The 24,616-nt window shown below is 36.3% G+C and overlaps 1 protein-coding gene across 1 annotated transcript in view; it reads left to right on the plus strand.

The window, feature by feature from the left end:
• The window catches only part of C7H11orf58 (chromosome 7 C11orf58 homolog), a 62,079-nt gene that overhangs the window by 11,899 nt on the left and 25,564 nt on the right, over window positions 1-24,616 (plus strand). The window contains exons 2-3 of the mRNA XM_053720628.1: window positions 18,932-19,015; window positions 23,028-23,088. Of these exons, the coding sequence (XP_053576603.1) occupies window positions 18,932-19,015; window positions 23,028-23,088 (145 nt within the window). The remainder of the gene's footprint in view (window positions 1-18,931; window positions 19,016-23,027; window positions 23,089-24,616) is intronic.

Here is a 24,616-nt window from a genome sequence, read left to right on the forward strand (position 1 = left end):
AAACATTGTGTTATATACAAGATATATTCACTACAGTAATACAAGCTCTGTCTCAAGCATTGTGTTATATACAAGATATATTCACTACAGTAATACAAGCTGTGTCACAAGCATTGTGTTATATACAAGATATATTCACTACAGTAATACAAGCTGTGTCACAAACATTGTGTTATATACAATATATATTCACTACAGTAATACAAGCTGTGTCACAAACATTGTGTTATATACAAGATATATTCACTACAGTAATACAAGCTGTCACAAACATTGTGTTATATACAAGATATATTCACTACAGTAATACAAGCTGTGTCACAAGCATTGTGTTATATACAAGATATATTCACTACAGTAATACAAGCGGTGTCACAAGCATTGTGTTATATACAAGATATATTCACTACAGTAATACAAGCTGTGTCACAAGCATTGTGTTATATACAAGATATATTCACTACAGTAATACAAGCTGTGTCACAAGCATTGTGTTATATACAAGATATATTCACTACAGTATATACAAGCTGTGTCACAAACATTGTGTTATATACAAGATATATTCACTACAGTAATACAAGCTGTGTCACAAACATTGTGTTATATACAAGATATATTCACTACAGTATATACAAGCTGTGTCACAAACATTGTGTTATATACAAGATATATTCACTACAGTAATACAAGCTGTGTCACAAACATTGTGTTATATACAAGATATATTCACTACAGTATATACAAGCTGTGTCACAAACATTGTGTTATATACAAGATATATTCACTACAGTATATACAAGCTGTGTCACAAGCATTGTGTTATATACAAGATATATTCACTACAGTATATACAAGCTGTGTCACAAGCATTGTGTTATATACAAGATATATTCACTACAGTAATACAAGCTGTGTCACAAGCATTGTGTTATATACAAGATATATTCACTACAGTAATACAAGCTGTGTCACAAGCATTGTGTTATATACAAGATATATTCACTACAGTAATACAAGCTGTGTCACAAGCATTGTGTTATATACAAGATATATTCACTACAGTAATACAAGCTGTGTCACAAGCATTGTGTTATATACAAGATATATTCACTACAGTAATACAAGCTGTGTCACAAGCATTGTGTTATATACAAGATATATTCACCACAGTAATGCAAGCATTGTGTTATATACAAGATATATTCACCACAGTAATGCAAGCATTGTGTTATATACAAGATATATTCACCACAGTAATACAAGCTGTGTCACAAGCATTGTGTTATATACAAGATATATTCACCACAGTAGTACAAGCTGTGTCACAAGCATTGTGTTTAGGGTTGCCACCTCAGCCATGCTTTCCTGGACACTTATGAGTTTTACATGCTGCAGGGTGTGCAGGGAAGAACATGAATAGTGCTGTCAAAAATTACTATTCATGTGCTGTGCAGGGGTGCAATTCATGTTCCCCTCTGCACACCCTGCAGCATGTGTAACTCATAACTGTCCAGGAAACCATGGCCGAGGTGGCAACCTTAATTATGTTATATACAAGATATATTCACTACAGTAATACAAGCTGTGTCACAAGCATTGTGTTATATACAAGATATATTCACTACAGTAATACAAGCTGTGTCACAAGCATTGTGTTATATACAAGATATATTCACTACAGTAATACAAGCTGTGTCACAAACATTGTGTTATATACAAGATATATTCACTACAGTAATACAAGCTGTGTCACAAACATTGTGTTATATACAAGCTGTCACAAACATTGTGTTATATACAAGATATATTCACTACAGTAATACAAGCTGTGTCTCAAGCATTGTGTTATATACAAGATATATTCACTACAGTAATACAAGCTGTGTCACAAGCATTGTGTTATATACAAGATATATTCACTACAGTAATACAAGCTGTGTCACAAACATTGTGTTATATACAAGATATATTCACTACAGTATATACAAGCTGTGTCACAAACATTGTGTTATATACAAGATATATTCACTACAGTATATACAAGCTGTGTCACAAACATTGTGTTATATACAAGATATATTCACTACAGTATATACAAGCTGTGTCACAAACATTGTGTTATATACAAGATATATTCATTACAGTATATAAAAGCTGTGTCACAAACATTGTGTTATATACAAGATATATTCACTACAGTAATACAAGCTGTGTCTCAAGCATTGTGTTATATACAAGATATATTCACTACAGTAATACAAGCTGTGTCACAAACATTGTGTTATATACAAGATATATTCACTACAGTAATACAAGCTGTGTCACAAGCATTGTGTTATATACAAGATATATTCACCACAGTAATACAAGCTGTGTCACAAGCATTGTGTTTAGGGTTGCCACCTCAGCCATGCTTTCCTGGACACTTATGAGTTTCACATGCTGCAGGGTGTGCAGGGAAGAACATGAATAGTGCTGTCAAGAATTACTATTCATGTGCTGTGCACGGGTGCAATTCATGTTCCCCTCTGCACACCCTGCAGCATGTGTAACTCATAACTGTCCAGGAAACCATGGCCGAGGTGGCAACCTTAATTATGTTATATACAATATACACTACAGTAATACAAGCTGTGTCACAAGCATTGTGTTATATACAAGATATATTCACTACAGTAATACAAGCTGTGTCACAAGCATTGTGTTATATACAAGATATATTCACTACAGTAATACAAGCTGTGTCACAAGCATTGTGTTATATACAAGATATATTCACTACAGTAATACAAGCTGTGTCACAAGCATTGTGTTATATACAAGATATATTCACTACAGTAATACAAGCTGTGTCACAAGCATTGTGTTATATACAAGATATATTCACTACAGTAATACAAGCTGTGTCACAAGCATTGTGTTATATACAAGATATATTCACTACAGTATATACAAGCTGTGTCACAAACATTGTGTTATATACAAGATATATTCACTACAGTAATACAAGCTGTGTCACAAACATTGTGTTATATACAAGATATATTCACTACAGTATATACAAGCTGTGTCACAAACATTGTGTTATATACAAGATATATTCACTACAGTAATACAAGCTGTGTCACAAACATTGTGTTATATACAAGATATATTCACTACAGTATATACAAGCTGTGTCACAAGCATTGTGTTATATACAAGATATATTCACTACAGTAATACAAGCTGTGTCACAAGCATTGTGTTATATACAAGATATATTCACTACAGTAATACAAGCTGTGTCACAAGCATTGTGTTATATACAAGATATATTCACTACAGTAATACAAGCTGTGTCACAAGCATTGTGTTATATACAAGATATATTCACTACAGTATATACAAGCTGTGTCACAAGCATTGTGTTATATACAAGATATATTCACTACAGTAATACAAGCTGTGTCACAAGCATTGTGTTATATACAAGATATATTCACCACAGTAATACAAGCTGTGTCACAAGCATTGTGTTTAGGGTTGCCACCTCAGCCATGCTTTCCTGGACACTTATGAGTTACACATGCTGCAGGGTGTGCAGGGAAGAACATGAATAGTGCTGTCAAGAATTACTATTCATGTAATTCATGTTCCCCTCTGCACACCCTGCAGCATGTGTAACTCATAACTGTCCAGGAAAACATGGCCGAGGTGGCAACCTTAATTATGTTATATACAAGATATATTCACTACAGTAATACAAGCTGTGTCACAAGCATTGTGTTATATACAAGATATATTCACTACAATAATACAAGCTGTGTCACAAGCATTGTTATATACAAAATATATTCACTACAGTAATACAAGCTGTGTCACAAGCACTGTTATATACAAAATATATTCACTACAGTAATACAAGCTGTGTCACACGCATTGTTATATAAAAGATATATTCACTACAGTAATACAAGCTGTGTCACAAGCATTGTGTTATATACAAGATATATTCACTACAGTAATACAAGCTGTGTCACAAGCATTGTGTTATATACAAGATATATTCACTACAGTAATACAAGCTGTGTCACAAGCATTGTGTTATATACAAGATATATTCACTACAGTAATACAAGCTGTGTCACAAGCATTGTGTTATATACAAGATATATTCACTACAGTAATACAAGCTGTGTCACAAACATTGTGTTATATACAAGATATATTCACTACAGTAATACAAGCTGTGTCACAAGCATTGTGTTATATACAAGATATATTCACTACAGTAATACAAGCTGTGTCACAAGCATTGTGTTATATACAAGATATATTCACTACAATAATACAAGCTGTGTCACAAGCATTGTGTTATATACAAGATATATTCACTACAGTAATACAAGCTGTGTCACAAGCATTGTGTTATATACAAGATATATTCACTACAGTAATACAAGCTGTGTCACAAACATTGTGTTATATACAAGATATATTCACTACAGTAATACAAGCTGTGTCACAAACATTGTGTTATATACAAGATATATTCACTACAGTAATACAAGCTGTGTCACAAGCATTGTGTTATATACAAGATATATTCACTACAGTAATACAAGCTGTGTCACATACAAGATATATTCACTACAGTAATACAAGCTGTGTCACAAGCATTGTGTTATATACAAGATATATTCACTACAGTAATACAAGCTGTGTCACAAGCATTGTGTTATATACAAGATATATTCACTACAGTATATACAAGCTGTGTCACAAACATTGTGTTATATACAAGATATATTCATTACAGTATATACAAGCTGTGTCACAAACATTGTGTTATATACAAGATATATTCACTACAGTAATACAAGCTGTGTCACAAACATTGTGTTATATACAAGATATATTCACTACAGTATATACAAGCTGTGTCACAAACATTGTGTTATATACAAGATATATTCACTACAGTATATACAAGCTGTATCACAAGCATTGTGTTATATACAAGATATATTCACTACAGTAATACAAGCTGTATATACAAGCTGTGTCACAAGCATTGTGTTATATACAAGATATATTCACTACAGTAATACAAGCTGTGTCACAAGCATTGTGTTATATACAAGATATATTCACTACAGTAATACAAGCTGTGTCACAAGCATTGTGTTATATACAAGATATATTCACTACAGTAATACAAGCTGTGTCACAAGCATTGTGTTTAGGGTTGCCACCTCAGCCATGCTTTCCTGGACACTTATGAGTTACACATGCTGCAGGGTGTGCAGGGAAGAACATGAATAGTGCTGTCAAGAATTACTATTCATGTAATTCATGTTCCCCTCTGCACTCCCTGCAGCATGTGTAACTCATAACTGTCCAGGAAAACATGGCCGAGGTGGCAACCTTAATTATGTTATATACAAGATATATTCACTACAGTTATACAAGCTGTGTCACAAGCATTGTGTTATATACAAGATATATTCACTACAATAATACAAGCTGTGTCACAAGCATTGTTATATACAAGATATATTCACTACAGTAATACAAGCTGTGTCACACGCATTGTTATATAAAATATATATTCACTACAGTAATACAAGCTGTGTCACAAGCATTGTGTTATATACAAGATATATTCACTACAGTAATACAAGCTGTGTCATAAACATTGTGTTATATACAAGATATATTCACTACAGTAATACAAGCTGTGTCACAAACATTGTGTTATATACAAGATATATTCACTACAGTAATACAAGCTGTGTCACAAACATTGTGTTATATACAAGATATATTCACTACAGTAATACAAGCTGTGTCTCAAGCATTGTGTTATATACAAGATATATTCACTACAGTAATACAAGCTGTGTCACAAGCATTGTGTTATATACAAGATATATTCACTACAGTAATACAAGCTGTGTCACAAACATTGTGTTATATACAAGATATATTCACTACAGTAATACAAGCTGTGTCACAAACATTGTTATATACAAGATATATTCACTACAGTAATACAAGCTGTGTCACAAGCATTGTGTTATATACAAGATATATTCACTACAGTAATACAAGCTGTGTCACAAGCATTGTGTTATATACAAGATATATTCACTACAGTAATACAAGCTGTGTCACAAACATTGTGTTATATACAAGATATATTCACTACAGTAATACAAGCTGTGTCACAAGCATTGTGTTATATACAAGATATATTCACTACAGTAATACAAGCTGTGTCACAAGCATTGTGTTATATACAAGATATATTCACTACAGTAATACAAGCTGTGTCACAAGCATTTTGTTATATACAAGATATATTCACTACAGTAATACAAGCTGTGTCACAAGCATTGTGTTATATACAAGATATATTCACTACAGTAATACAAGCTGTGTCACAAGCATTGTGTTATATACAAGATATATTCACTACAGTAATACAAGCTGTGTCACAAACATTGTGTTATATACAAGATATATTCACTACAGTAATACAAGCTGTGTCACAAACATTGTGTTATATACAAGATATATTCACTACAGTAATACAAGCTGTGTCACAAACATTGTGTTATATACAAGATATATTCACTACAGTAATACAAGCTGTGTCTCAAGCATTGTGTTATATACAAGATATATTCACTACAGTAATACAAGCTGTGTCACAAGCATTGTGTTATATACAAGATATATTCACTACAGTAATACAAGCTGTGTCACAAACATTGTGTTATATACAAGATATATTCACTACAGTAATACAAGCTGTGTCACAAGCATTGTGTTATATACAAGATATATTCACTACAGTAATACAAGCTGTGTCACAAGCATTGTGTTATATACAAGATATATTCACTACAGTAATACAAGCTGTGTCACAAGCATTGTGTTATATACAAGATATATTCACTACAGTAATACAAGCTTTGTCACAAGCATTGTGTTATATACAAGATATATTCACTACAGTATATACAAGCTGTGTCACAAACATTGTGTTATATACAAGATATATTCACTACAGTAATACAAGCTGTGTCACAAGCATTGTGTTATATACAAGATATATTCACTACAGTAATACAAGCTGTGTCACAAACATTGTGTTATATACAAGATATATTCACTACAGTATATACAAGCTGTGTCACAAACATTGTGTTATATACAAGATATATTCACTACAGTATATACAAGCTGTGTCACAAACATTGTGTTATATACAAGATATTTTCACTACAGTATATACAAGCTGTGTCACAAGCATTGTGTTATATACAAGATATATTCACTACAGTAATACAAGCTGTATATACAAGCTGTGTCACAAGCATTGTGTTATATACAAGATATATTCACTACAGTAATACAAGCTGTGTCACAAGCATTGTGTTATATACAAGATATATTCACTACAGTAATACAAGCTGTGTCACAAGCATTGTGTTATATACAAGATATATTCACTACAGTAATACAAGCTGTGTCACAAGCATTGTGTTTAGGGTTGCCACCTCAGCCATGCTTTCCTGGACACTTATGAGTTACACATGCTGCAGGGTGTGCAGGGAAGAACATGAATAGTGCTGTCAAGAATTACTATTCATGTAATTCATGTTCCCCTCTGCACACCCTGCAGCATGTGTAACTCATAACTGTCCAGGAAAACATGGCCGAGGTGGCAACCTTAATTATGTTATATACAAGATATATTCACTACAGTAATACAAGCTGTGTCACAAGCATTGTGTTATATACAAGATATATTCACTACAATAATACAAGCTGTGTCACAAGCATTGTTATATACAAGATATATTCACTACAGTAATACAAGCTGTGTCACACGCATTGTTATATAAAAGATATATTCACTACAGTAATACAAGCTGTGTCACAAGCATTGTGTTATATACAAGATATATTCACTACAGTAATACAAGCTGTGTCACAAGCATTGTGTTATATACAAGATATATTCACTACAGTAATACAAGCTGTGTCACAAGCATTGTGTTATATACAAGATATATTCACTACAGTAATACAAGCTGTGTCACAAACATTGTGTTATATACAAGATATATTCACTACAGTAATACAAGCTGTGTCACAAACATTGTGTTATATACAAGATATATTCACTACAGTAATACAAGCTGTGTCTCAAGCATTGTGTTATATACAAGATATATTCACTACAGTAATACAAGCTGTGTCACAAGCATTGTGTTATATACAAGATATATTCACTACAGTAATACAAGCTGTGTCACAAGCATTGTGTTATATACAAGATATATTCACTACAGTAATACAAGCTGTGTCACAAACATTGTGTTATATACAAGATATATTCACTACAGTAATACAAGCTGTGTCACAAGCATTGTGTTATATACAAGATATATTCACTACAGTAATACAAGCTGTGTCACAAGCATTGTGTTATATACAAGATATATTCACTACAGTAATACAAGCTGTGTCACAAGCATTGTGTTATATACATGATATATTCACTACAGTAATACAAGCTGTGTCACAAGCATTGTTATATACAAGATATATTCACTACAGTAATACAAGCTGTGTCACAAACATTGTGTTATATACAAGATATATTCACTACAGTATATACAAGCTGTGTCACAAGCATTGTGTTATATACAAGATATATTCACTACAGTATATACAAGCTGTGTCACAAACATTGTGTTATATACAAGATATATTCATTACAGTATATACAAGCTGTGTCACAAACATTGTGTTATATACAAGATATATTCACTACAGTAATACAAGCTGTGTCACAAACATTGTTATATACAAGATATATTCACTACAGTATATACAAGCTGTGTCACAAACATTGTGTTATATACAAGATATATTCACTACAGTATATACAAGCTGTGTCACAAGCATTGTGTTATATACAAGATATATTCACTACAGTATATACAAGCTGTGTCACAAGCATTGTGTTATATACAAGATATATTCACTACAGTAATACAAGCTGTGTCACAAGCATTGTGTTATATACAAGATATATTCACTACAGTAATACAAGCTGTGTCACAAGCATTGTGTTATATACAAGATATATTCACTACAGTAATACAAGCTGTGTCACAAGCATTGTGTTATATACTAGATATATTCACCACAGTAATGCAAGCATTGTGTTATATACAAGATATATTCACCACAGTAATGCAAGCATTGTGTTATATACAAGATATATTCACCACAGTAATACAAGCTGTGTCACAAGCATTGTGTTATATACAAGATATATTCACCACAGTAATACAAGCTGTGTCACAAGCATTGTGTTTAGGGTTGCCACCTCAGCCATGCTTTCCTTGACACTTATGAGTTACACATGCTGCAGGGTGTGCAGGGAAGAACATGAATAGTGCTGTCAAGAATTACTATTCATGTGCTGTGCACGGGTGCAATTCATGTTCCCCTCTGCACACCCTGCAGCATGTGTAACTCATAACTGTCCAGGAAACCATGGCCGAGGTGGCAACCCTAATTATGTTATATACAATATACACTACAGTAATACAAGCTGTGTCACAAGCATTGTGTTATATACAAGATATATTCACTACAGTAATACAAGCTGTGTCACAAGCATTGTGTTATATACAAGATATATTCACTACAATAATACAAGCTGTGTCACAAGCATTGTTATACAAGATATATTCACTACAGTAATACAAGCTGTGTCTCAAGCATTGTGTTATATACAAGATATATTCACTACAGTATATACAAGCTGTGTCACAAACATTGTGTTATATACAAGATATATTCACTACAGTAATACAAGCTGTGTCTCAAGCATTGTGTTATATACAAGATATATTCACTACAGTAATACAAGCTGTGTCACAAGCATTGTGTTATATACAAGATATATTCACTACAGTAATACGAGCTGTCTCGCAAGCATTGTGCTATTAACAAGTTATATTCACTGGTCCCCTGTAAGTATATAAGGGGAGGAGGGCTTATACACCCCCCCAAACTAACTCCTTTTTTAGGGACACACACATCACAGTACTTTTTAAAGCACTGAATTCAACCCTAAGGATTTTATGGCTGAGAAAATATTTTTTTTTAAAAAACACAGGATTTAATGTTAAAGGGATATTAACCCACTCATGTTATTTTGTGATTAAAGGGCCACTGTAAGTAAATATTTTCTATGTACCAATCCGTTTCCAATGCCTAGGTTTAAAAATGGTGCTTTAAACACAAAGTTATTGGTTTAAAGTGGATGTAAAGTCACAGATAGTTGACAATGCCAAAAGCTTTATCTCCAAAAAATAGCATAAGTTTAATTCATCGTTTTTTTAAATACATTATATTAGATCTATTTATATACTTATCTATGTATATTCGTCTCGCTCTCTCCCTCCGCCCGCCATTTTGTTCCGCTTTTATTACTTTGATAGACACTTTACTCAACTAATAATTAGGCCTTACCCCATGGCGTCCAGCCCCTTTTTCCAAACGTCATTTTTACTTTATGCGCATGCGTATTTTCTATGCGCATGCGTAAACAAACCACCTGGATTTTGAAGCAAGCGCTGCGCGTTCACGCTGTTCGCATGCGCATAAAAAGCCAGCAGCCACAACATTACTCTATTGACTCGGAACAGCAAGTAAGCAGTTGTTGCTTGCTGGAAAAGTATTCAATGAATGGAAACATTCATTGAATACTATGTAGCTTAGAGTTGATCACCACTCAAATAATTTAATTACATATTTGCGATCGCAATAATGTTGACTAACGCATGCGCAAATCATTCAGTTATAGGTAAACGCATGCGCACAAAAATAAGACAACGTGAACGAGCTTTGCTAATACGTCATAGAGCGGGTGGGACCGCTCTAGACGTTATGAGGAAGGAAACAGGGAAGTAATGGATGGGAGGAGCTGTAAGCAAAAACGGAGCTAAGTATAAAAATCAAATATAATCTTTGATTTTCAACTTTTTAATAAAAAAACAAAGCGGTTTGGCTAATACAGATAAGATGAATTAATATTTATTATTACTAACAGGAAAATTTACATTCACTTTAAGTATTTTGAACACTCAGTGCTGAAATAGTGGGCCGGATAACATGACATCATCGGCGAATAAAAGATATAACTTTTAGAACGTTATGAAACTTCGTTTTGGAGAAAATATAGGTCAGTAGGTTTTAATTAATGTTTATTAACTTTAATATGTTAGTTGTTTAGCTTAAAAATTACAACAGAAAGTAACCCTTTAAGACAGAGCAAACCATTTCATAAATAAAACTTTTATTATCAAATTTGCTTTGTTCCCATAGTATTTTGTGTTGAAGAGATACCTAGGTAGCTGTCTGGAACACTAAATGGTAGGAAATAGTGCTGCCATTTAGTGCTCTTGCAAATGGATAACATTCTTGCAAAATTGCTGCTATATAGTGTTCCGGAAATTAGCTGTCTCCTAATCATAGGTTCATGCTTTTTAACAAAGGATACTAAGATAATGAAGAACAATTGATAAGAGGTAAATTAGAGGGGGGGGCGGAGCCGGCAGCTGCAGAGATGGCAGCATAAGTCCGGAGCTCCGCTGTAAAGGCCCTTATATCATTAGGAATCCTGACCGTCCTTGCTCCTAAACTCTCCTACAACATTCCCCAGCACCTTTAAAGCCCGTGGCAACAACCCAGAGGGATAATCTTTTCATCTCCCCTGAACCAGAGACACTCAGCACTCCGGACCGAATTCAGGCCGCATCCGCCATCAGGCCACAAATATACCCCTTTACTGGTCACCAGGGGCCACAACCAAGCTCCCAGGAAGGCTCACAGCCTAAAACGAAAGGCCTCAAGACTGAAAAACAGCACCCGATTTTCGAGTCAGACCGGAAACAAAAATTTAGCCCGGGAATTGGGCCTACACCGGAACTCCGCTTCCTCCAGGGTAAGAATTTTCATATACCCTAACATACCAGCTCATCCACACAGAAACAGGCCCATTCCCTAACTGTAACCCGGCCACAATTAATAATCAGCCACTGCATGGCCTCTACAGGCCCCTGCTAAAAATTGATCCTAGGGATTGGGCCTACTACAGGAACAGCTCCGGTTACAGACCAGCTGCACAATCTAACGTATCTTCCATGCCTGATCAATAAAACAGGAATTGCAGCTCTAATACCTTCTATATCCTTATATACATCAGAGGAAATAAATAACAGTTTAGCTGCCTTTAACCACTGACTCTGCAGCTCTTTTGAAAAACAAATCCACAGAAATATTCAATGCTTGGCTTTTAAACTCAGCCTGGAAATCAAGCCATCCTTTCTATAATTTGCTGCTGCGATTACAGCGCAGACCTTAACCCCTTCCATCTGCAATATACCACTGCTGTGCATCTTTCATTTATTAACAGTGATTACAAAATCCTTTTGTCTGTTTTGAGGACTAGTTCTTCTACCAGCATACACCTCATAAGTGTTACATTGCATAAGACAATCTTGTCACAAGAGATCCAAGAATCAGATCCAAGAACTCCCTGGTCCAACATGGAGACTAAACGCAATATCAAACACGATAAAATACCAAAGTCTATCACAGGGAAATCAAACCTAATGTCCTCTTTTCTACATAGTTCAGACACAACGAATACCCCTCCTGCCTCTCTTAAAACTGGGGACAAAACTCTTCAAACTCTGTCACAGGAATCTCAACCAAACAGAACTTTACCAGCTGAATGCCAGCTCTCTCCCTCTTTTTTACAAAATTTACCATCGAAAAAGGATATTGCGGACATAGTCCGTTCCTGTATTAGAGAGGAGCTGGCTGATTTAAAGCAGGACATTCACACCTTAGGTTTTCAAGTTGAATCTCTTGAAAGTAACCAAGAAACCATTAGAGGATGTACAGCAACTAACTGACCAAGTAACCTCTCAACAGGAGACCATACTTTCTCTTCAAGATAAGCTCGATGACCTCGAGAATTGAAGCAGGCGCAAAAATATGCGTATCAGAGGAGTGCCAGAGTCAGTCTTGCCCAGGGATTTCCCAGTTTATTTGCAGGATCTATTTCGACATCTGAAAGAATCTTCCTATACTGAGGATATTCTATGGGTTAGAGCTCATAGAACTTTGAGACCAAAATCTCCTGACTCAGCCCCGCCACGGGATATTGTGATCCACCTAAAGAACTTTCAAGAAAAAGAAATGCTTTTACGACAATCCCGCAAAATTCAGCCTGTAAGATTCAGAGGTCCTACAATTCTTCCAAGACTTATCAACCCGCACCTTACAACGCAGGAAGGAATTTTCACCTCTTACTACCCTGCTAAGAAATAAGAGAATCCCCTACAGATGGGGTTTTCCAACACATCTTTGGACCATTAGCAGCAACATCGAGTGATCTGCAGAACTCCAGAGGACACTCAAACTTTTTGTACAGCACTTGGACTTGAACCCCCTATGGAAACGCTACCTGAACCACAGAACTCACAAATCTCCAAAGGACGAAGCAATCCAAATGAGTCCTGGCATACAGCCCTTCCTAAGAAAGCCAAGTCAAAAGACACCACCACAAGAAGGCAACCCACCACCAGCTTGACCCCCTCTGAAAATTCACCCTCGTGAACTCTTTACATCTAATTCAGTATCACTGAATAAATAGATTGATATTTTGGACAATGTCACCCCCTCGGGACAGGCAAGTACTGGTCATTATTTAGTCTTGTCTTTTCACAACTCAGCAATTTATAACCACCTGCTATTTTCAGAGTGAGAGCAAAGACAAACTTTAATAACCCCTCTCCCACAATGCTTTCCTCACCCTCTCCCCCCTTCCCACCTATCCTTTCTCCTTCCTACCCTACCCTCTGACCTACCTCCCTCACCTTCCCCCCCCCCCCTTCAGGATTCCTAACCAATATCATTTAAAATACTCAGAATTTACAGGGCCCTTTATGGTACTGCCCCCAACCTACTCTGTTATGACCTATAATAGGCAGAGAGACTTTTTCTTTTTTGTTAACATGTTAATTTTTTTCATGATTTACAATGTTATAATGTTTGCTACGAGATACTATTTGTTATCACCTGTTAAATGAATGTTTTTCTCCTGCAGAAATATGCTCACACATTTACAAGATATATATGTTATGGGCTCTATATGACCTCATACACACAACCAGACAACATACCCCAGCAAAAACACCATGTCGTTTAAAATTAAGAACGATGAAACTCGTAAACAAACCCTTCTCACACAAAATGCTAAGGGACTCAGCTCACCCCACAAAAGATCTATAGCCCTTTTAGACCTTTCAAAAAGACAGGTAGACATCTTATTCTTACAAGAGACTCATTTTAAGAAAAACAAGGAACCCAAATACTTTGGGAAAACATTCACCACTCACTATCACAGCTCCAACACCTCAAAAAGAAGTGGAGTTAGTATTTTATTGCATAAGTCACTTCCCTTCACCCATATCCAAACCTCTAAAGACACTGAAGGCCGATTTCTTGGCCTAGTGGGTCTGCTGTATGGCAGACCTATCACCCTGATAAATATCTACGCCCCAAATGTAAAGCAAGCCCCTTTCTTTAAACAAATATTTAACCGCATTGTAGACATCGCAAAAAGACCTATCTTTGTTGCGGGAGATTTTAATGGCCCCATTCACCCTACTAAGGACAGCTCCAACCCCACAATAGCGATATCAAAAAAGGTCACTAATGTATTATGGACAGGTTTGAGAAACCTTAACCTTCACGATACCTGCCGTTTTATCCACCAGGACACCCGAGACTATATCCTTTTTTTTTTTTCTTTTTTTTTTTTCTTCCCACCCTAACAGAACATATAGTCGCATAGACTACATTTTCACCAACCAGCCCTAGCCTTAGTCAACAGATGCGTTATTTCCCCCACATCATGGTCAGACCATTCGGCGGTAAAACTAAACATATCATGGACAAACACCCCTCTAACATCATATACGTGGAAATTAGTTAACTCCCTTCTTAACAACCCAGACACAATTAAGAAACTCACTAACACCATTGAAGAATATTTTAAACTGAATATCCCCTTCGACAACCAACAAATATACAATATGGGAAGCACACAAGTGCGTGCTCAGGGGCGAATTGATTAAATTGAATGCTCACTTCCAAAAACTACCCTGACAACAATATAATGAGCTATCAGATACCTTTGCCCGTCTGGACTTGGCCCACAAACAATCCCCTACAAACCCCGATATACTGAAGACTTACAAAGTGCTAAACAAGCATTAGACGGTTTCCTACAAATAGAATACCAGACGCTTCGCGCAAAAACTAACAGCATGTTTTATTACGAAAACAGGTCGGGCAAGTTATTAGCAAGAGCCTTGAAAAAAAAAAAAAAAGATTGAAATCCTATATTAACGAAATACAAACACCTAACTGCCCCCACACCCTAAAAATTCTCAAGGCCCTCCTCCAGATCTGAATTCTTATATCTCCAGTACACATCTGCCCACTATAACAACTGACCAACTTAACACCCTCAACAAACCCATTACCCAAACTGAACTCCTCACGGCCATAAAATCACTTAACAATGGGAAAAGCCCAGGACCGGATGGTTTCACTGGAAAGTATTATCACACCTTCTCTTCTCAACTCTCCCCTTATCTCACTCAACTATTCAATGAGGTAACAGACACCAATCCATGCTAGAAGCACAAGTAGTAGTGATCCCAAAGCCAGGTAAACCCCCTACAACGCCCGCTAATTTCTGCCCAATCTCCCTTCTTAACATAGACATCAAACTTTATGCTAAAATATTGGCCACCCGTATTAACTCAATACTCCCAACAATCGTACATATTTATCAGGCTGGTCTCACTCCTCTTAGAGAGGCTAAAGATAATACGACCAAAATTCCATTATTAATGGAACATGCAGTTAACCATATTCCCTCCGTGTTCATCTCTATGGACGCGGAGAAAGCCTTTGACAGGCTAAACTCGCAATTTCTGAAGGAGACACTCACACAATTCGGCTTCAACTCAATTTTCACTGGAAAAATATTCTCCCTTTACAACAGCCCCCAAGCCAAAATAAAATTGAACGATACCTTGTCCCAACCATTCTCAATCACAAACGGTACGAGACAGGGATGCCCCCTCTCCCCTATATTATTTATCCTTGCAATGGAGGTTCTAGCATCACATATTAGACACAATACAGACATACAGGGGTTCACAATTGCTCACCAGGAATGTAAAGCTACCTTATACGCGGATGACCTCTTTCTCACACTAACACGACCCCAGGATTCACTCCTCCCCCCCCCCCCCATTCAAACACTACACTTGTACGGCAATTCTTCAAACTTCAAAATAAATATTACCAAATCAGAATTGCTCCCACTTGGATTACAGACAGAGGAAATCTCTGCAATACAAGCACTCGTACACTTTCGCATACAACCGCGTGCTATAAAATACCTCGGAGTGTATATTTCCCCCCATACACAAGTCACACTTGACACCAATTATAAAGCCATAGCTGACTCAATACAAAATATGCTGCGCTCCTGGAGTAATAAACCACTCTCATGGTTAGGCAGAATTAACTCAGTCAAAATGATTATCCTCCCCAAACTACTATACCTCTTCCAAACCCTACCGATCCCAATCCCCAAATCTGTAATACACAACCTTCAAAAATCCTTCATCTCCTATATATGGCAACACAAAAGACCTCGGATAGCTACTGCCACCCTCTATCGTCCCAAGGAATTGGGTGGCCTCGGGATCCCAAACCTTATCCAATACAGACTGGCTAGCTTCTATACCAGAATAATAATACACTGGTGGAGACATTCAGTTCACAAAGAATGGGTTCTTTTAGAACACTTGTTATCGCATACTTCACATTTTGGCAGCAAGTGCTGGCTGCATCCCACCAAAAGAAACTTACCTACATGCCTACCAACAATCACTAGAGAAACTTTAAAATTGTGGGACACATCCATAAAACAATATAACCACATCTCAACTGTACCCTCTCCGCTAACACCCCTTTGCGAAAATCCAGATTCTCCAATACCATTTCCCACCCACACAACTCAAACACCCCACATTATAAACTCCTCTCCCTGCCTTACAGTCATTCAAAATGGGAAAATCAAACCCTTAACCGAATATCGCCCCCATCCTGGACAAAATACACACAGAATGGTTTAAATACCATCAACTAACAGACTTCCTTGTCAAACACCCACATAAGCTACTACTTTTTCGCTCCTATACTGGTTTCGAAAGCAGCTGTATTTATGACACCCTTCACAAGGGCTTTCTATCTTTTACATACCAATTACTTATGCAGCCGAGCAGCATGTCCCTCCCCTCGTACACACAAAAATGGGAAACAGAGATTGGCATTACACAAACCCCAAAGGAATGGCAAAAAAACTTCTCCTGCATGACAAAATCTTCCTCATCCATTTATGTAATGGAAATGAATGTTAAGTTACTATATAGATGGTACTACACACCCCACCGGCTTCACACCATTTTCCCTACACACTCACCGGAGTGCTGGAGAGGTTGCCAAAACATTGGCACCCCTGCACACATCTGGTGGACGTGCCCAACAGCTCAAGCATATTGGGAAGCTATCAGAATTTGAAAAAGTTCTATCTCTAAGTCTCAAGCTCGACATCTGGTTTTTCAACTTTAATAAATTTACCAAAATAACTTGCAAACTCCGACTAGCTCTCACTGTCATGACAAACTCGGCAAAGCGACTAATTCCCAAAAACTGGAAATGCAATACACTTCCATCTATCCATGTCTGGAGAGAAACAACCACTCAGTCTCTCCAACTAGAAAAATATCGCTTTACTCGCAACAAACAAATAGCAGACTATCACTCTATATACTTTTTGTGGGAGGAATATCTTAATCAGACACTCCCCACACTCAAGACCACCACCCGAACATCCACTTCTTAAACTCAAATTCACTGACCGCCCTTAGCTGACAGACTAGACGCCTTCATTATTACCTTAAACTGGACAGAAGGTCATTTCAAAAGCCCGATAATAAACGACACAACAGTTTACACCTCTGCAGGAGCCATGTACGTATATATATATATATATATATATATATATATATATATATATATATATATATATATATATATATATATATATATATATATATATATATATATATATATATATATATATATATATATATATTTATACACCCATTTCTATTGTTTATTGTATTTTTTTCATTTACTTATTCGATTTAATTTCTCTCTCACTTAGTTTAAATAACTTACCTATGCAACCTAAACTTGTTCATTGAACGATAAATATACCCACAACTCATATATGTTGAAAAGATGTATCCGGTATCATGCATATGGAATCATTGTTACCACACTGTTGCATATGTAACTGTTTTAATTCTGCATTGTATGCAGCGATTTTATGTTCAATAAAGCTTTTGAATAAAAAAAAAAAAAAAAAAAAAGAGGTAAATTAGAAAGTTGTTTTAAATCACATACTCTATCTGAATCATAAAAGGAAAAAAGAGTTTCATATCCATTTAAAGGGGTGGTAAACACTTTAATTTTGTAATGTTAAAAAATGCATGTAAAAAAAAATTGAAATATATTTTTCTGTTTAATTTGGCCCCCTTTCCTGTAATATAACAGACAATTGTGGCTTTTCCAAATCTGAGAATAGGCAGTGCACAATTTGAAATTTAAAAGTAAGTGCTATTACTCTGCATGTATGGATTATGCAATTTTTCTGTATTTAATGTTTTTTTATTGTTGTGTTTTGCAGCATTCAAATAGCAGTTGGGAGCAGGCGGATTTAGGAGATGATGAAAGGAAGCAGAAATTTCTCAGGCTTATGGGAGCTGGAAAGGTTTGTTTATCTCTCCATTAATTACTGCCTCTAATGTAGCATGTTTTTTTGTTGCGAATATTGTCTCAGCAGCAATACTGTCTGGCTAAGTGTTGCCACAATGAAAATGTGACTGCAGCAATGTTGCTTGCACATAAATGTCAAGTGGGATTGCGGCAGGGGAGAAATCAAATTCCCATTAATCCCCTGAATGCCAGACTGTGCAACAAATCAGTGATCACCCTAATCCTACCTTAGGCTACCAGGCAACAATAGCGCCATTACACGCTGGTAGGGAGAATTTAAGCGTGCAGCATTGTGTTTGGATATTTCCTAGCCTCAAATTTGTATCAATGTACCATTTTGCCAAATATTTATCATATTCTTCCAAGTACACCACAATAAACCATTTAAATATTTATGAAATGCACGTTATGATTATAAACTGTACCCCCTCCATATTTCTGAGATTTGTATTCACCGGCGAGGTGTTCGTAGGCAATGAGACCTATACTTTCCTATGAAAGGCACATCACCACTTATCTTTACAGCGAGGCTCATCTTCATTTGTTTTAGACCATTTCTCAGCAGACCCAGCCATCTTTTTAACACTGGGTCACAGAGTGCAAGAATACCTAAGTTTCAAGATGGTGACATCCAGTGTGAAGATGTGGAACTTAACTGGCACCAGTAACGGGTTAAATAAGAGAATGGCAGCACTTTTTGGAGCCAGATTTCATCTTGTGAAAGTGTTTTTTACTTTTATAAGAAGAAATCTGGCTTTGAAGCCTGTTAGTAGTAACCCTGCTTTTCTATTTGGGTACAGCAGTTGAATGTCCCATTAATACAATTGTTATTCGCCCAGTGAGACAGTGAAAAGTAACTAAAACGTTGGTATTTAACAACCCACTTTACTGATGTTTATATTAGTTTTATTAAAACTATTGTTTAACCCTTTCACCCAAATAGACATATGTGTGTATCTATCTATATCTTGCAGTACTTTGCCTATCGTACTGCAAGAGGTGTATATATACGTCTGAGCTTTAGGAATCTCCAGCACTCTCGGCTGTTGAGTTACAGCCGACAGCTGGAGTTCCTGAAGCTCCAGGCATCTGCCGCATATGGAACCGGAGCACAATCTGTGTTCCGGTTCCATATGAGGCAGATGCCTGATTCTTACAGACGGTGACATTGTGTCAAAGTCTGTAATTATCATTTTCTGGTGCCGGTGGGTGGCGGCTGGGCGGCTCAGCAGAGGAGGGTGGAGCGTTTGGGAGGGCCCTACGCTACAGATTTTTTTTTTAAAATAAAGGGACCGGGAGGGATGGGGCAGCTACACTACTGAAAAGGTGTTTGGGTGGCCAATAAATGGCGATCGCGGGAGGGGGGGACCACTACACTACAGAAAAAAAATAAAAATAAAAAAGGGTTTATAGGTACTGGCAGACAGCTGCCAGTACTTAAGATGGCAGCAATAGTTAGAGGGGGAAGGATTAGAGAGATTTTTTTTTTTATTTTTTTTTTGGTGGGGGGGAATCAGGGAGGTTGGTTTTCTACACTGCAGAAAAATAAAATGTTATTAAAATAAAGGTTTTTTTTTTTTGTTTTTTTATTGGCAGACTGTCTGCCAGTACCTAAGATGGGGTGACCAGTGGGGGAGGGAAGAGAGCTATTTGGAGGGATCAGGTAGGCATCAGGGGGTAGGAGGTGTCAGGAGGGAAGGGTAATCTCTACACTAAAGATAAAATTTTCCTTACAAGCTACCTGATAAATCTCATTCAATGCCGGGAATAATGGAAGTGAGGTGCACGGCTGCAATTAGTGACCTTCTAATTACCGAAAAGCAATGGCAAAACCATATGTCTGCTATTTCTGAACAAAGGGGATCCCAGAGAAGCTTATCATTTTGACATGTAAATAAAAAAAAAAGCAAGGCTCTTTTTCTGTTTTAAATGGAGATGGAATAATAACAAAAATGCTGAAAATTTTCCTGTATTTTGGGCAAGTTTTTCTCTGAAAGTCCCAGTAGTGAAGGGGGTAAAGAGGTGACTTTTGTTATCAAACTCTTAAACTTTAACTTCAATTCTTAACGTTAAATTTAATTTGAAAGAGCTTATTGTGCAAAAATATACACATAACCAAAGTTTGTAAGCAGAGCAAGCTGTTTCTTTATGTGGAAAATTGATCCACTAAAGGGACTGTAAAGTCAAATTTAAACCTTCATAATTCAGATAGTCCTAAATAACATATAAATGTAAAATCGGATGCGCCTAACAAATATAAAATAAATCTTATATGTACAACAATGTGGTTGTGTACACCTATAAATAATGTAAAATTGCGTATACACTGTATAATCGGATATATTAGTTATTATTACTCCAGTGTATAAGTTAGTGATTAAATAAATTGTAATATCAACAGTTATACAAAAGGTGATAATGAAACACCTATGTGCAACCATCAGTCGCTACATCAAAATCCTAAACAAACATATATAAAACTATCAAATACAGTGCTTTAAATATGAATAATATTCAATTAGTGTTATGCAAAAGAATAAAACACTTATCAGTCCGACTGATGAGTCCTCCAATAGGTCTGATCTCTTACAGACAAGGAATAAAGTGTATAAGTTACAATTCAATTGTGATGAAGATTGTGGCAAGCTGCTTCTTGAATTCGTTGGAAATAACTCCTATAGATGTAGAGGCTATCTCTCTCATAATTCAGATGGTGCACGCAGTTTTAAACCACTTTCCAAGGCACTACTGGGAGCTAGCGGCTGATTGGTGGCTGCACATATATGCCTTGTCATTGGCTCTACAGATGTTTCCAGGTAGCTCCCAGTAGTGCATGCCTGCTCCTTCAACAAAGGATAACATGAGAATGAAGCAGGGGCGTGTTTTGGCCTTGGGAGGGGGCAGCACTTTTTTGAGTTGCACTACATGCTACACTACACACACATAATGCACACAGGCGCACTTGAACATGAACCTTTATTTGGGAAATGCCATGAAAAAAATGACTAAAAAAAGGCCTAAAACCTTTGCAGCAGAATTTTGAGTGCCTAGTGCAGCGCAAGACCTAAATACGCCACTGGAATGAAGCAAATGTGTTAATAGAAATAAATTGGAAAGTTGTTTAAAATTGTATATTCTGTCTGAATCGTGAAAAAACAATATTTGGGTTTTATGTCCATTTAAAGGGATTTGAAACCCAATTTTTTTTCTCAGGATTCAGATAGATCAGCAACTTTCTCATTTACTCCTGTTTTCTTCTTCGTTCTCTTGCTATCTTTATTTGAAAAACCAGGAGCTGGCTTATTTTTGGTTCAGCACCATGGCTAGCGCTTGCTGATTGTTGGCTACATTTTTGGCCATAATATTTTTTTGGTGAGGGTGTAACGGGACTTTTTTTTCATTGCATTTCTATTCCAAATTCAAAGTTCAAGTGCGCCTGTGTGTATTATGTGCGTACACTGTGCAGCATGTAGTGTCACCAATCAGCAAGCACTACCCAGGTACTGAACGAAAAATGCTCCGGCTCCTAAGCCTACATTCCTGCTGTTTCAAATAAAGATACCAAGAGAATGAAGAAAAATTGGTAATAGGAGTAAATTAGAACGTTGCTTAAAAATTGCCGGCTCTATCTGAATCATGAGAAAAAAAAGTTGGTTTAGTGTCGTCCCTTTTAAGGATAAGCTTATTCTAATGAGGAAATGATGATTCATGCACATTTCAAGAATGTCAAGATCAATAAAGCCGAGAAGTCAGCAACTTTCATGTCTTTTAAACTGCATAGTTTACTACTGTGCGTAGTATTAATCCATAAATGACCTGTAAACTGATATCAATGTATACAATACATGTTTGCAAGCCACAGATGTAACAGAACTAATATTTGGGATTTAATTAACCATATAAATGGCTTTGTTGTATTTGACTGCTATCGTCCTCTTTTCATCAGATATAATATTCTTTAAAGGAAAACCAGTATGATTTATTGATTTATACTTATGTATTTCCAGAAGGAGCACACTGGGCGTCTCGTGATTGGAGATCACAAATCAACATCTCATTTCAGATCAGGTCAGTACATCTTTTGCTTGTGAAGTCTTTTACAGATAATGTGCTTTAGCAAGGACACGTATATTTACTGAACCTCATTTATACAGTTATTTTTGTCATAGGGTTGACAAAACAAAAAGCGTTAAGCTAACTAAATGCTTTTAGTTGTTTGTTTTTTTTATAAGCTAGAACCAGACTAATGTGTAACTAAATGGAAATTTACTGCCTTTGCATTGTAAAGCACCTTGCAATATTATGTACGTTACAAAAAAAGTGATTTTTTTATTCATATTGGTGCAATTGTGATCACTTTTCCTGTGCACGCGACACGACGCCCTGACTATACTTAGACCACATACAGACGCATCCCACTTGTACATGGTATCTGCTGTCAGACATACCGCACAATACATGGCTTTGTATTTGCACTTTTATAGCCTTTTAAAGTTTGGATAAAACAAGCCGTAATATATTTTAATATACCCTATTTCAGATGCAACACAGAAAAAATTACCTTCTACCCACAGACAGAACTTCTTTCACTTTCTGCAATGAGAACTTTAGTTAGTGAAAAATTTTCTACCGGTCATTTTTAAATGCAATTCAGCTTTTAAATTAGGTTATTTACAATAAAGAATTGGCGGTCATCAATCAATCCACTGTTGCTTTTGCAGCTCTGCTCTGTATTTGACTTTTCTCTTCAAACAGCGCTTCACTCTGGGCGCACTGTGTTAAGGAATACTTGCACAGTGCAGCCAGAGCACAGTGCTGTTTAAAGGGACAGTATACACGAAAAAGAAAATATGTGCTAATTTAATAAAACTTTTGATGTTTACAAAGTTTGCAATTAACATGCATTAGTTGTTTTGCTTCTAGACGGTTAAAATGAGGACGAAACTTGCAGTGCTTTCACTGCATCTGGAGACGATCGTCCTACACACTACTTAGGGAGTGAGGGAGAAACTCTAGCTCTCTAACTAGTATATTTACAGACAGCCCTTCTGGAGCTATCTGTGTAATGTCTTTGTGCAAACTACAAGCAGAAAAAACGGCAGTGCAGGAGGAATTTTTTTTTTTATACTAAAAACAAGACCACTTTTAAATAAATCGGAGAAAAAATAAAAACTAGTTTAATGCACAGCTAATAATGTGGGTAACTAGTAAGTAGCTTAAGCATTATAATCTGTTATAAACACTAAAGGAGTCTAGGAGGTTGCTCTATGCAAACGTCAGGAATGATGCAGATTCACAGAAACAGTTAAACTCACAGCTTATTTCTTTTTAAAGACACGAGTCCACGGATTTCATCCTTACTTGTGGGATATTCACCTCCTGGTCAGCAGGAGGAGGCAAAGAGCACCACAGCAGAGCTGCTATATATAGCTCCTCCCACTCCACTCATTCTCTTTGCCTGCGTTAGTGATAGGAAGAGGTAAAGTGAGGTGTTAGTTTAGATTCTTCGATTAAGAGTTTATTATTATTATTATTATTAAAGTAGTGCCAGAGTGCTGCTTTGTTCTAGGGTGTAGCCTTAGTCCATATCAGTCTC

This window comes from Bombina bombina, chromosome 7, assembly GCF_027579735.1.
Source record: "Bombina bombina isolate aBomBom1 chromosome 7, aBomBom1.pri, whole genome shotgun sequence".
NCBI classification, from domain to species: Eukaryota; Metazoa; Chordata; class Amphibia; order Anura; family Bombinatoridae; genus Bombina; species Bombina bombina.